Source organism: Notolabrus celidotus, chromosome 13 (genome assembly GCF_009762535.1).
Source record: "Notolabrus celidotus isolate fNotCel1 chromosome 13, fNotCel1.pri, whole genome shotgun sequence".
Lineage (NCBI taxonomy): Eukaryota > Metazoa > Chordata > Actinopteri > Labriformes > Labridae > Notolabrus > Notolabrus celidotus.
The window spans coordinates 3,097,556-3,113,657 of NC_048284.1; the positions used below are offsets into that span (position 1 = coordinate 3,097,556).

At 42.2% G+C, this 16,102-nt stretch overlaps 1 protein-coding gene across 1 annotated transcript in view; it reads left to right on the plus strand.

The window, feature by feature from the left end:
* Positions 1-697: 697 nt before the first annotated feature.
* Positions 698-16,102, plus strand: part of msra (methionine sulfoxide reductase A) — a 42,166-nt gene continuing 26,761 nt past the window's right edge. The window contains exon 1 of the mRNA XM_034699382.1: positions 698-932. Coding sequence (XP_034555273.1) covers positions 794-932 — 139 coding nt within the window. The 5' untranslated portion in view covers positions 698-793. The remainder of the gene's footprint in view (positions 933-16,102) is intronic.

Below are 16,102 nucleotides of genomic sequence, written 5' to 3' on the forward strand. Positions count from 1 at the left end.
GTATATGATGTTTAAAGTGATTAAACTAAGTATTTCTGTAAGCTACAGTGTTATTTATGTTGTATATGATGTTTAAAGTGAATAAACTGAGTATTTTCTGTAAGCTACAGTGTTATTTATGTTGTATATGATGTTTTAAGTGTGTATTTGAGGAAGCTGTAGTGTTACTTATGTTGTATATGATGTTTAAAGTGATTAAACTGAGTATTTCTGTAAGCTAAAGTGTTATTTATGTTGTATATGATGTTTAAAGTGATTAAACTGAGTATTTTCTGTAAGCTACAGTGTTATTTATGTTGTATATGATGTTTAAAGTGATTAAACTGAGTATTTCTGTAAGCTACAGTGTTATTTATGTTGTATATGATGTTTAAAGTGTGTATTTGAGGAAGCTACAGTGTTATTTATGTTGTATATGATGTTTAAAATGAATAAACTGAGTATTTCTGTAAGCTACAGTGTTATTTATGTTGTATATGATGTTAAAAGTGAATAAACTGAGTATTTCTGTAAGCTACAGTGTTATTTATGTTGTATATGATGTTTAAAGTGATTAAACTGAATATTTCTGTAAGCTACAGTGTTATTTATGTTGTATATGATGTTTAAAGTGAATAAACTGAGTATTTCTGTAAGCTACAGTCTTATTTATGGTCATAGTTCAGTGGTCCTCTCAGTGTTACACAAGCTGCTGTTGAATGTTAGGTAAGTCTGTTATGCAGCCCGGCTAACTGAAGCTAGCTGTGAGTCCAGGAGGGGTGTGTCGGTGCTGCTGTGGACTCTTGTAGACTCGATGGTCTCCTCCTCCAGGATCCGGCTCATTTGGCGTCACTTTGTGAACAGTGGAATGGGAGAGATGGCCTCCAAAGCTCAGCTGCCGACCCCAGAATCAGCTCTGCCCGGCCGCAGCAGCAGCATCATCAAAGTCCCGGGTAAGGCTAACTCCTGTATGCTAGCTGCTAGCTGCCCTTAGCTTCACTTCATGACACAACACAGACACACAGCAGACTAACGGGTTAATGTGTTTGGTTATTAGGGTTTAGGTCGACTTGTGAGAACATTAGAGGTGTAGTCTTGCTCACACGAGAGTAAAATATCCATTAAAAGGGTCCAAAGTAAGTTTTAAAGAGCAGTTATGTTAACAGTTAGCTAGCACCTGCTCTTGTTATCATTCCCAGTGAGCCTCTCCTGCGCATGCGCTCATCCTCTGTAGTATGTAAGAACAGAAACGCATGTTGTTGTTGTTATCATGGTTTATGACTTTCAGAGAGCTTTAATCTAAGTGTTATCTATGTTGCATGACAGGGATGAGTCCCAGAAAGACCAGGATATAGTACTGTGTACTAATAACTCATCATCCTGTTTAAAAAATGTACTCAAATTAAAGATAAACAACTAAACATCCATTAAACTCAGTCAATGTGCTTGTGTCCTATGTATGAAATATAGTACAGACAGAAATAAAGACATTATGCGCATGATTTTATTTGAAAGCTTAATTCATTGCCAAATTGTTCTCATGTTATTTTCTGTTGAGTTCTCACAAAAGAGTTTGGCATGACAAAGTACATTAAATATTGATATATTGACATTTAAAGCAGCACAGTACTCCTCCACATTTCATTACAAACTGTTTTACACCTATAAAACATACATTTCTTATAACTTTTTATTAGTTTTTTCACCATGTTTAACATTATCTCAACTCAAAATCAAACCGACCATGAGCATGGGGAGAGTGGATCTTACACAGGATTCAAAGATCAGAATCAGAATCAGAATCAGAATCAGCTTTATTCGCCAAGTATGCTTGAACACACAAGGAATTTGACTTTGGTAAACTGTGCTCTCTTTGTACAAGGCAGAATAGGAATAAGAATAAGAACTACAATAAAAAATAAAATAAAAATATAATAACAATAACCTTAGCTATAAATACAAAGAAACAACAAATAGCTTGACTAATATGTACAGGCTAAAATAATATGATAAAGTGCAGTGGTGAGTTGCAGAGGTAGTTTTACATTATAAAATAGAAGTTAAATAATACAAAAAATAGAAATATGGAATTCTGCTTGAGAATTGTTGCATTGTATATCTACATGTATATTTACAGAGAGTATTTATCTGACAGGTATGACACTGTTATGGTTTAGTGTTCATCAGAGTGACAGCCTGGGGGAAGAAACTGTTCTTATGGCGGGTTGTTTTGGCGCACAGTGATCTGTAGCGCCTGCCGGAGGGGAGGAGTTTGAAGAATTTGTGTCCAGGGTGTGAGGGGTCAGCGGTAATGCTCCCTGCCTGTTTCCTGGCCCGGGACCGGTACAAGTCCTGGATGGGGGGCAGGTCGACACCGATGATTTTCTCTGCAGTCCTTATAGTCCGCTGCAGTCTGTGTTTGTCTAGTTTGGTTGCAGAGCCAAACCAGACAGTGATGGAGGTACACAGAACAGACTGGATGATGGAGGTGTAGAACATGATCAGCAGCTCCTGAGGCAGGTTGAACTTCCTGAGCTGACGCAGGAAGTACATCCTCTGCTGGGCCTTTTTTCTGATTGTGTCTATGTGAGAGGTCCACCTCAGGTCCCGGGAAATAGTGGATCCCAGGAACCTGAAAGAGTCCACAGTAGACACAGTGCTGTTCAGGATGGTGAGGGGGGGGAGTGGGGGGGGGCTTCTCCTGAAGTCCACTGTCATCTCTACCGTCTTGAGCGGGTTCAGCTCCAGATGGTTCTGACTACACCAGAGGGCCAGCTGTTCCACCTCCTGTCTGTAAGCAGACTCGTCTCCGTCCTGGATGAGACCGATGACGGTGGTGTCGTCTGCAAACTTGAGGAGTTTCACCGAGGGGTCTCCTGAGGTGCAGTCATTGGTGTAGAGGGAGAAGAGCAGTGGGGAGATTTTTATGTCTAGCCAAAAATGCAGTTTCTTTGGCGTTTTATTGAACAAAAAAAAAAGACACAACTTCAACAATCTGTAGCTTTTATGTGCTCTCACTTATTCTGGTAAAATAACATTCACCCCCCGGTGTCAGCCCCTCCTATCTTACCTGCCCATCTATATACACGTCACCCAGTGCAAAACTACTGTTGTGAATTTAACAGCAAATACATGAGACTGAAATAATCAAATACATGAAACAATGCAAAATGGACAATTGCAATCCGCAAAACACAGCATTTTGGTGGTTTGGTAGTTGTAAGAGGAAGCTGCTATACTCTCCTTGGAACACAATGGCTGCTTTTCTGGCATGGCGGCTAGCCTACCTGACGTGAGGCTACACAAAACCTTTGTTTCGGTTCGGTACATTTTCAGGATGGTAAGGAGAAAAAGCAACAAATAAATGTTCAGAATGACATTTCAGGCTTGCAGGTCTGCTTAGATTTATTTTATTTTCCCATTCTAAATGAAATGCAATTTTACAAAGTATTTCAATTAAAAAATAATCGATTAAAACATCTAATCATGCTTAACCCCCTCCAAGCCCTGAATGTGAGCAGATTTTGAGCGGATTTTAGTTTTGTGAGTAAATGTCAGCGGTCTATTCACTACTTCATAGTTAAATATCTGTACCAGAATAATCACGTTATCAATAAAAACAATGCTTAATTTTTTACAGTGTTTTTGGGGTAGGTGCAGCCTGTCTGTCTGTCTTGCTGCTTCGCTGTTCATTGTTGCCCCGTGAGGTCGGGATGACACACTAACATATGCATTTGTTGAGAAAATCTTTGCACTGAAACCAATGTTTCTGTAGCCTACCTGATGAGCTGTGCACTCTGTGTGTGTGATATTAAGTCAGATCTGGGACCTGGTACGCGTCTGCACCAATCCAATAGGGCTATACTTTTACACCTCTAATTGACACATGCTCAAACAAATATTGAACTCTGACTCGTGTTGCATTGGGGATGTTTTTCTATTCAAAAGGTTCAGCCTTGGTAATGACATGGATTGATGGATAAATCAGTGTTACAGGCTCGGTGCATTCTTTTGATTTTAGTGTTTTATAGTGACTTAGGACACAGAGCTTTAAAAGGAAATGGTCCCAGTCAAACCGGGATGAAGACTTACATACATCTGCTGATTTATTTATTTATTTATTTATTCATTCATTTTTGGGGAAGATGTTCAGTGTACCAGCTGAAACAGAAGTGTGTGTGTTGGTGAGATATAGAGTGTGTTCTGTGAGTATAAACAGACCGACAGCAGCACTAAGTTGGCAGTCGGGGCAGTTGGCACCAACCTGCCCCCTCTTCAGTACAAGTGAGGGCACTGAGTCTTGGCACATGATGAATAGATCTGCACTGGCACTGAACAAAAGACACACACACTCCGACACACACACTCACCCAGCACCCCTTTAACATTAAACTGAGAATCATGACAGAAATAAGTAGTGAGTGTAAAGGTTGTGTGTGCGTGTATTGACTTTCAGGAGAGTTAAATGTTTGGGTGATTTTAAATCTGATTTTAAGATTTTAATTGGAACAATTCAGCCAAAATGTTCAGGATCTGTGTGAACGGGGGGTCATACAGAGGAGGGACGGTGTGGGATTGGAAGGGGTGAGGAGGGCGTGGGTCCACCCAAAAAGGGTACGATTGGTAAAGATGGATTGATGGATAGATGGAGGGGTTCAGACGACGTGGCAGACATGCTGGAGCATCGCCAAGGCTTCTCGGGAACGCTGCCCACAACCGAGAGAGACGAAGAAAGAGCAAGGGAGCAGAGAGGGAAGGAGAAGCCATGCCTGCAGTGGAGGAGACTTGGCAGGGCTTCCCCTCCTTTGTCTGTCTGGCTCGGGGCTGCAGCGCCAGAGGAAATCAAGAAACGTCCAGGCGTGGTGGTGGAGGTGGTGGAGGTGGTGGATTGGGACAAGCTCTGCCTCGGCTCCGAAAACAAGAGAGAAAAAGTTCTTTAAAAACGTCCGATAACTCGTCTTCTGAAAGAGCTATGGAAACCAGAAAACAAAACAAGGGATTTTCTCTTTCGGAGCGAGACTCACGTTGGAGACGTCGGACCTGGTCAGGTTTTCGGAGATAAACTGGACCGCATTAAGAGGACCAGTTGACCCGCAGAATTTTTTATTTCTTCAGAGAGCCGAACAACATTTCTGACCTGGACTAACACGAATATTTGACTCCGAGAAGGTCAAACAGAGGAAGGCCAAACCGGGCACGATGCAAGAGATCTGGGTATGCATGCTTCACCAAATCATTTTGAATATCTCAGAGTGTTGTTGGAAAATAGTTCTGTGCAAACATCTTAACATTCCAGTTAAATAGAAGAGAGTTGTCTGGTGTGTGTCTTTGTGTGATGAGTTGTTTTGATGGAGAGTTCGAAGCAGGCCGAGCCGAGCCAGACGACTCCACTAAAGACCAAAGCAGCATGTTGTTGACCCCCTGTCTTTATATCAGTGATTGGACGCTTGTGTGGCTGATTCTTGACCTTTGAATGATAGTTGAAAATTGGGAGTTGTCCATTTAGTCGATGCTTGCTAACGCTGATAAAGTTCCCATTGTTTTCATTAAAATGTAGGCCTTGGGGGCGCTGGTGGCCTAACGGTCTAAGCGCCTCACATACAGAGGCTACAGTCCTCGTCGCAGGGGTTGCCGGTTCGATTCCCGGCTGGTCGACCATTTCCTGCATGTCTTCCCTTAATCTCTACTCCCCACATTTACTGTCTCTCTTCAGCTGTCCTGTAAAAATAAAGAAAAAAGGGCAAAAATATAACTTAAAAAAAAAAATGTAGGCCTTGTTTGGACGAGAACGGCCTCATCAAAAGCAGAAAAGTGTTTCCTTTGCCTCCTTAAAAAAAGTATGCATGCCAGGCCAGTAGTTGGCGCTATGACTTTGCATTGAAACACCACTGAAAGGTGCCACTCACCTGTGCATAGAGCAACAAGAAGACGAAGGCGACACACACTTGAAAATTAATAACTTGGTGTTACTAAAGTCAGGAGAGTCAGTTAGTCGTCCTCTCTGGAACTGGATTTCAAATGTTTGTGTGTTTAGGTTTCCAAAATGTTGTTTCCTGGAAAAAGAAATGGCCAAAACATGACAGTAGTTTACCGTTTGTATAATACTTTGCATGTTTTCAAATAGTAAGTTTACTCCAAACTAGAAGCAGTTTTTTGACACTCTCTCTGGTTGAAACTTTACGGCCAAATTCCACCCAGATCTGTGTGACAGGCTTCTATTATAGTCAATGTGTTAACTTCCACTGGATCCACTCCGTTGCGTTCCGGCAGGTCTGAGTCCTCAGGATCAGATACACAAGACTTCTATTTGTTGCCGGATGCCGGAGCACGACGCATCAATCTCAACAGAGCAGATGGAGCGGGACAGGAAGTCAGGTTTCACCAAAACAAAATGAAAACATCCGGTTAATTTTCAGAATAAAACACTCTGTGTTATCACCAGATCGTATTTCACTTAACTACAACAACAAACCAAAGTCATGATGAGCGGAGCCAGGCCTGGAGTCAACAGGTCAGAGGTTTTCGGAGGACCAGAAAGACAACATGGATGAGGAGAGGAGGAGGAGGAGAATCCTTGATTCAGGAACTAACCTCGATCTCATGACTCTAGCTGTCGGACGCAACCGGTAGGTGCTGACGGAGGAGAGAGACCAGACATGGTTCTGGTGGAAGATGGATGTTATGTAGTAATAAAAAGTCTGTTCTGCCAGATGCCGCCAAATGCTGCTAAAACTACATACTGTGCCTTTAAATTGACGCACTAAGGAACAGATGAGGTGTCATAAAATACAGATAAACAAAGGCTACTGATATCAGTGCATCCATGGCAAAATAGGTCCCCATCTCATCCCCACGTTTGAGGGCTCACTCCTGCAGAACTCAAGAGGTCGATGACACCTGAACCACTCCCAACCCCCTGAAACTCATCCTCAAACTAAAGTTTGACGGCGTGAACTCTTTGCATTTTGTACTTTTTTGTTTTCATGCTGTGTGTGAAACAGTTTTGTGTCTGATGTCGGCCTGCGCGCGGTAACTCATGAATAAAGTGAAATATTAAAATACAAATAAAAACAGCCTCATAACCTCAGCCCGGGCTAAGACGAGGGATAAATAATTTCCAAACACCAGATCGTATTTCACTTAACTACAACAACAAACCAAAGTCATGATGAGCGGAGCCAGGCCTGGAGTCAACAGGTCAGAGGTTTTCAGAGGACCAGAAAGACAACATGGATGAGGAGAGGAGGAGGAGGAGAATCCTTGATTCTGTAATTAACCTCGGTCACATGACTCCAGCTGTCCGGCGGTCCTGCACCGTGCTCGGTTCTGAAAATGTAACCGGCGAGTGTTGACGGACGAGAGGGCGTTGAGCTGGACCGCAGCGGGCCTGGACTCCATAAGTCAGAGGCTACTGGCAACATATGGACGAGGGAAGGATCATGAAGAAGGTGGAAACACTCTTGATTCTGTAATTACCGCAGGAAATCTTCAGACTGGCGACTCAAGCTGTCGTATGATGCTACTTCATGCTGCGCCCTGAAGACACAGCTGGTGGAAGTGCCGGGTGATGGCATCGACAGCTGAAAGTTGAAGTCTGATTTTAAAGAGCATGAATTGGAGCTTCAATGTTACCCGGACATATTTGTCCTTGTTGACACTCTGCACTCCTTCACCCTTCCATCATGAAGTTAAACTCGTCCTCATTGCAGCTGAATCCAGGTGTGTTCAGACATCCAGCAGCTGCTCCGTTAACCAGCAGGTGTTCTGGGGCCTGTAAATTATCATTACTGCAGCTTTCTGTGGAAAACATCCAGTTTTTACTGGGAGTATTTCCAGGCAAATTTTGAGGTTGACAGAAATACAGATAAGAGGAGTGATATTATGCTAATGAGATATCAAGTTTGTTTAAAAACATGGAGTTGTGTTTTGGCTTCACGTTGTGCAAACTGAAAACAGCAGCTCAGCCGAAGCCAAAAAACCATCCGGCCTGCTGTTTCTTATTTTCTCCCTCTGAAGTCTAAATCACCGTCAGATTACTGAGCCGAGGCTGCTGTGGTTAAAGTCAGTGAATGAAGGCTTCAGGTTACTGATGTGGAAAAGGAGACGCCGACTTCTATGAATGTTTCACTAATTACACAGCACTTAAAGTGACTTATCTACAAAATATAACAAGTTCTCCCTTCATACGTATTTAAAACAGCAAAATTAGCCTCTTGAAGGCACAGCGTGTGTTCTATGCTAACATAGCATGCTTATGAGGACTTCATTAAGTAGTGTGTGTGGTAATTGGAGTTGCTGTTTTTGTTGTGAAGCACCACGCTGATGAAAATCTCTGAGCGGCAATATCCGCCCATGAGAATTGAAGCCAATGTGGGAGTGTTAAAAACTGCAGTTCCTTGAGTGTCCACTAGATGCTAGCTCCGGAAGTACCGGAAACCACATACACACCCATTCAATGAAGACGATCTTTACAGCAGAAATAAACATTTTTACTGCCTGGTTCAAAAAACAGTGTAGTCTGGATAGCTCACTTCTCCTTGGAACAAACTGTACGGGGGGTGAATTTTTTCATAACGCAGCAGTTTCAAAGATATTAAACTTACGAATTTTGCCCAAATAAGGGCATGGCTGTCTCAACTGACAGGCGGGCACCCTGTAGCTTTTAGCGATGAGGCTAAAGGTCCGCTTTTTTGCCTCACACTAGCTCGGATGAAGTTGCATTGAGTTCAGCATTTCCAATATGGCACCTGCCGATGATTGGCTTCAAAACAGCGCTTCAGGAACAGATGGGTGACATCACGGATACTACGTCCATTCATTATACAGTCTATTGAGTCAGCTAGAGATCATTTTGGAGGAAGTGATGATGCAGCTCTTTTCTTAAACAGAAACTTGTGAACAGTTAGGAAAAGTAATGAGAGCTACTTTAGCCTTTAACACAAACAATCCAAGTCAGAAGTGGTGAGGGAAGGGGCGCTGTTAGCCTAGCCGTTTAGGAGTGCGCCCCATGTATAGAGGCTGTAGTCCTCGTCGCAGTGGTCGCTGGTTTGACACCCGGCCTTGACCTTTTGCTGCATGTCTTCCCCCTCTCTCTACTCCCCACATATCCTGTCTCTTTTCAGCCGTCCTATCTGTGATACACTGTTGCGTGGGGGCGAATTTATTTATGACTCGGTATGTTTCAAGATATTAAACTTACGAGTTTTGCCCAAATAAGGGCATGGCTGTCTTGATTGACAGGTGGGCACCCTGTAGCTGTTAGCGAAGAGGCTAAAGGCCCGCCTCTTTTCCTCACACTCGCTCAGACAAAGTTAGGTTGAGTTCAGCATTTCCAATATGGCACCCGCCGACGATTGGCTTCAAAACGGCGCTTCAGAAACAGATGTGTGATGTCACGGATACTACGTCTTAAACACAAACAATTTAAGTCAGAAGTAGTTTGGGAAGGGGCGCCTTTGGCCTAGCCGTTTAGGAGTGCGCCCCATGTATAGAGGATGTAGTCCTCGTTGCAGTGGTCGCTGGTCCGACTCTCTGCCTTGACCTTTTGCTGCATGTCTTCCCCCACTCTCTACTCCCCACATTTCCTGTCTCTCTTCAGCTGTCCTATCTGGGATACACTGTGTGGGGGGTGAATTAATTTATGTTTTGTATTTTTGAAGATATTAAACTTACGAGTTTTGCCCAAATAAGGAGCTTGGCTGTCTTGATTGACAGGCGGGCACCCTATAGCTGTTAGCGAAGAGGCTAAAGGCCCGCCTCTTTACCTCACACTAGCTCGGACGAAGTTAGGTTGAGTTCAGCATTTCCAATATGGCACCCACCGACCATCAGCTTCAAAACAGGGCTTCTGGAACAGATGTGTGATGTCACGGATACTACGTCTTAAACACAAACAATTTAAGTCAGAAGAAGTTTGGGAAGGGGCGCCTTTGGCCTAGCCGTTTAGGAGTGCGCCCCATGTATAGAGGATGTAGTCCTCGTTGCAGTGGTCGCTTGTTCGACTCTCAGCCTTGAGATTTTTGCTGCATGTCTTCCCCCTCTCTCTACTCCCCACACTTCCTGTCTCTCTTCAGCTGTCTTATCTTATAAAGGCAGAAATGCCCCAAATATGACAACTAACTACAGTAGGTAGATAAACCAGGATGTAACAGAGTGTGTTCAGAGTGCTGTTTGTTCTCCCTCATAGCTCCACGCTGTGGTGTTTGCATATTAGTGATGTTTATCAGTCCCATGAATCAGGAGAATTCAGGTGAAGCTGCCCACACCTCTCACACTGCCTGTACCTGTTAAACGGCGATGTTATCAGAGTCCAGGCCGACACTCCATCCATCCATCCATCCATCCACCTTTTTGTCACAGCTGTTACCAGGACAACAGAGGGGACCCCGGTGAACGAGCGTGTGTTTGTGTGAGATCCCATCAGCAGAGCTCTTTGTTGTTTACACGGCGGCCTGATAACCTTGACGGGCGAAATGACGGGCGTTCAGGGGGGGAGTGAGAGAGACATAACAGATGAGGTTCACCTATTGATCAACATAGAGAGAAAGAGAGAGAGATGACAAGATGGAGGGAAAGAAAGAAGCTGAGGCTGGCAGGTTAACTGTTGCACCTTTTTAAAGTCTTATTTTTTTATAGGATAGGAGAGGAAGCATGGGGAGTAGAGAGAGGGGGAAGACATGCAGCAAATGGTCAAGGCCGGGAGTCAAACCTGTGACCGCTGTGACGAGGACTATTGCCTCTGTATGTGGGGCGCTTAGACCGTTAAGCCACCAGCACCTGAATATGGGGTGCCTAGACTTCTAGGCCACTGACGCCCATGATATTTGACATTTTATCTGAATATTGAATAAAATCTACTTTCATCATAATACTTACCCTCGTATATTGGATGGTGAAATTGTTTGGCAAGCTAGCTAGCTGAAATAACCCCTCAGTCAGTGATTTGGTAGCTATAACATCAACTAGTAAGCTGTTGCTCACAACTACAGAACCAGAGGGATGATGGACGGAGAGACACAACGAGAAAGTGATCAAAACAGAGATCAAGTTAACCATCAATGACCAAGATGCTAATTTAAAAATGGTGGTTAAAGGGGACACCTTTGGTCTAGCAGGTTAAGCGTGCGCCTAGGCCTGGGCGATAAATCAAAAACGCTAATTATCATGATATTTCTTCTCAATATAAATATAAAAAAATGTCCGAAGCTAACAAAGCCTTCAACTTTCACTAAGGACCAAAAATCTGCCTTTAAATTTACATGAAATAATGATTTGATATTTATTGTGATACTTATCGATAGCGACTGATATGATATTTTTTTTATAGTAAAAACATATTTTTCAATATCGCCCAGCTCTACGTGCCCCTCATATTCAGAGGCTATAGCCCTCGTTGCAACGGTTGCAGGTGGGACTCCTGGCCTAAACCATTTCCTGCATGTCTTCCCTCTCTCTTTACTCCCCACATTTCCTGACTCTCTCCAGCTGTCCTATCAAAAAAGCTGAAACCGTCCCAAAGATATAATTTTATTTTAAATTCTAGGTCACTTAGCGAATTTGGACTATTTGGCGTATAGAATAGAATAGAATGTACTTTATTAATCCCGAAGGGAAATTCAGTAATAACTGAATCAATAACTCTCTGAAGTAATGCTGCCTAACTCGCGTCATTCAATATCCCTGCCACTTTAAAATCTTTGTATATATCTCCTTCAGTTCCAGCCCTTCTGTACATAGCTAACTCTAACTATTCAGTGCATCTGTATGCACTTTATTATTTTATTTTATTCTACTTTTATTTGATCTTTATTTTGTTTATTTTACTTTATTTTAGTCTACTATTATTTGATCTTTATTTTATTTTATTTGATCTTTATTTTTTATTTTTTTATTTTTTATTCCATTTTTTTTATCTTTATTTTATTTTGTTTTTTTTATTTTATTCATTTTATTTGATCTTCATTTTATTTATTTTATCTTATTTATTTTATTTTCATTTTATTTTATCTTTATTTTATTTATTTTATTTGATCTTTATTTCATTTATTTTGTTTTGTTTTATTCTATTTTTATTTGATCTTTATTTTATTTATTTTATTTGATCTTTATTTTATTTATTTTATTTGATCTTTATTTTATTTGATCTTTATTTCATTTATTTTGTTTTATTTTATTCTATTTTTAATTGATCTTTATTTTATTTATTTTATTTGATCTTTATTTCATTTATTTTGTTTTATTTTATTCTATTTTTATTTGATCTTTATTTTAATTGATTTTATTTGAATTCATATCTTATTTTATTCCTTCTTCTTTTGATATCTAACTTTCTTACACACTGTTTATAAGAGCTCTGTAATGCCTGAATTTCCCTCCCTGGGATAAATAAAGTATTTCTGATTCTGATCATTCATGACACTAGACAGGAACTCATATCTACCTGTGTCTTTACATCGACTTACATGTAAGTCAAATTATTTTAATTGCAGTTGATGTGAACACAACATTAACAGTCAGAGAAAACACATCATGGATCCACCATGGACGAGACAGAGGAGGGAGCGAGTATATTGAAAGTGTATCTTTTGTAAATCATGGTCGTCTGATAATCAGGGTCGTCTTTTATTCAGACCGAGACAGCGATAGAAAAAGAGACGCCTCAGTTCTGTGAAGTTAAAGTCAGGTGAAGCCTCAGCTGAACACTTCTGTGTTTATCAGCCTCCACAACCTTCATGATAAATCCACTTATTGTTAAGACCATCAAACACTTCAGCTCAGTCCTTCACTCGTTCATTCAGGAGGAGGGGGGGGGGGGCATCTTCTTAACAACAGCCTTGACTATTGTGTCTTAAGCCCATTGAAGCGCTCTGTTTTTCTAACAAACTCTTAATTTATTCATAACTCGATAATGTTAACAAGTGCTCGGCTTCCTTGAGATGTCCTGCGTGTTGTGAGGCGAGCGCAGGAGGCTGTCAGCAGCAGAACAATAAGCGCCGCGCTGATGGTCGTGATGATGGGCAGTCATAAAAACCATGATGGCAATCAGAGGAGCTGCTCGAGAGGCTCAGAGAGAGGGAGAAGGGGAGAGGAGAACGGAGAAGGAAGCAAGGGGGAAATAAACGGGAGAGAGAGAGAGAGACAGGTGGAGGGGGGGGAGGTAAAGGAGGATGATAAGAAAAGGGGGGAGATGAAGAAACCAGGCAATCAGAGGAGGAGAGACGAAGGAGGAGAAGAGGGTGGGGGGAGGTTACTTTGTAGATTTAATTGCAGAGCAGTTGAGGCAATCTTTTCTATGCGTGTGTGTTGTGTGTGTGTGTGTTGTATGTGTGTGTGTTGAGACTCTCCAATATCCCCCATCCAGACATTAGCTGCAGTGTTTCATTCATCACTGTCAGGTCTGGAGCTCTAGGGTGGAGGAGGAGGGGGGTTTCCTGGATGCTCAGGCCAGGTTGGAGCTTCCTTCCAGGGCAGGGTGACAGTTTTTGGGGGTCCAGGTCTGGTTGATCGGGTTTTTAATTTACAGCAGGGTGGAGGAAAAATGGGTAACGGAGGAAAGACCCACATATCTGGTCATGAGATTACGAAGTGGCAACCTCCAGTCTTAAAATATGAAGCCCATGTAGAAGTGTTAAAACTGCAGTTCATCAAGCGTCCACTTGAGGCAGGCTGCAGAAACACCAAGACCACATACACACCCATTAACAGAGGGGAGGATGGGCAGATAACAAAATGTTCAACCATCACATCGGTGCATCCTTGGCAAAAATCATTCCCAATTAGGGTTTTAAAGGGGTGGACAAATTTCTGAGAAATTTCCATGTGAAGTTAAGCTGGGGAATTTTGGAAATATTCCAAATTGGAAACTTTCCATGGGAATTAACTGGGAATTGAGGGTAATTTAATAGAAATGTTTCATATCCAAGCATAAATATTTATTCTTATAAGCAGACATCCATCCAAAATAATACAATTAAAAACAGATGTTTTTGTAAGTAGAACTTTATCAAGTGTTAAATATTTTAATGAACAATGTTGAGTACAATATTACTCATCCCCCCCGACCCAACCCATTCAAAAATTAACCAAAAATGCAATCCCAAAAAAGTCCCATTCAACATGTTAAATGTAAAAAGCATCTTCCCTCAAGCTTCTGAAGCCTAGCCTCTGCAGGATTCTAGAAACCATGTGTGCTTCATGTGATGGAGGAATGCACAGTGCATGTAGGGGGCGTGGTCTCAATAGCCCTGCAGTAAGCAGTGTGCTGTGTGCATGTGATTGAGGAATAGCAGAGATATTCAACTCTACTTGCATGAAATCTGGTTGTTTTAGTCAGGATTATGCTGAAATATATTTTCCCCAACTATATTTAAGTTCCATGTTAAAGCTGGGGTTGGTAATCAGATTTAGATCCACTTCTTGTTATACTGGTTAAAATGATCTTTAGATCTTTATGTCCTGATGGTAATCAATACATGATGTGTTCTTAAAAAAGAGCAAAGAAAAGCTGCTATCTACAGCCGGAGTAAACCTGGGAAAACACCAACCAATCACTGTTTTTGGGTCCCAAAATTTTAACCCAATCAAATCCCGTCCTGTCGTTCTGCCCGCCTCCTGCAGAGCATACATGTTCCCGGCATTCACTCCCCGTCTCCTGCCTCTGCTTCCCCTGACTCTACTGACTGCCCCTCTCACTCGACCTCGGGCCTGTCCCCTCTGACCAGATGAGGGGCTTTGCTCAGGACTGTAGTCCGGATCAGAGTCTTAAAAGCTCTCACCACGGGGGCTCTGACAAGCAGAAGAATTAATGACATTTAGTAAGTCCTACAGAAAATGTAGATGCACTGTAGCGTCCGTCCGGACGCTGTAGTGATGACGAGCCGATTGGTGAACACGTTGATCTTTAATAACTGGTCAACAACCAACAAAGCAACAATCAATGTTTGAATGAATGAAGAACTTCTCCTCTTGTCTCTCCTCTCTCCCGCTCACACACTCTACACCTCTCCTGATGCCTTCACTGACTGTCAACACTGTAGGAATTAAGAACATCTACACTGAACAGGTTTAACAAACAGTAGAGCTGTTACAGTATTATATATGTGTTATGATACTCCTGATATCATGTCACCAGTACAACTGGATAATGCTAGCATGACAGTTGTGAGTGCTAACAGCAGCCATGTTTGTTTGTGTTTTTAACTTTCACTATGAGAATGTTTTGGTGAGGACCGGTTTTGAATCAGTCACCATCATATGGTCGAGAATCAGCGTCGTGTATGTGAGTGGGGGCGTCGTTTTGGAGGAGCTCCGAGGGGAGGGGGGGAGGGGTTAGAAGGAGTCATGAGGAAATGCTACATTCAAATTCATGCTAGTTTTCCGTGACTACCAAACCTAGCTTTAAGAGCCAACCTTCAATTTAGTAAATTCCTGGTTTATTCCCATGGAAAGTTTCCAACTTTGAAAATTCCCTCTCCTGCAGAACTCAAGAGGTCGATGACACCTTAATTGATACTTGATTAATTGTTGACATCACTAGTTGGGGCGTTAACCTGGCTCATGCACACCGCTAATCGATTTTCTTTTTCACTATTAGTACAAACGGCCCGTTTTCATCTCTAAAGGCTGGACGTGATACGGGCCTAAGTCACTGGAAATTGTTTTGGAGGGAATTTTCTAAGTGACTCAGATTGCTGCCAAAACGTTCATGACCCACACTCATCCATGTACCTGAACGCCTCGTGTGTGGACACAAACTGACATGCTGATCACATAATTGCAGAACCCCTGCTTTTCATCTGTCCAGTGACCTCTCTCTCTCTCTCTCTCTCTCTCTCTCTCTCTCTCTCTCTCTCCTTCTCCGCCAGCTGTCTGAACAAAAGCCGAACGTTCTGACAGTCATCATCGGTGTTATCGTTAAAACACTTTGAGCCGTCTGACATCTTTGTGTGCAAACTTTGTTCTTTCTGCTGCCGTGATGGTTTTCATTGTGCTGCTGGTGAACAATGGAAGAAAGAAAACAAGTTAAGAAGTAAAAAAAAAAAAAAAGAAGATAAAACAGACACAAAAAGACGGTGACGCAGGAGCCTGATTCTGCATTCTGCTCCCAGTCAGCTCTGTATGCAGG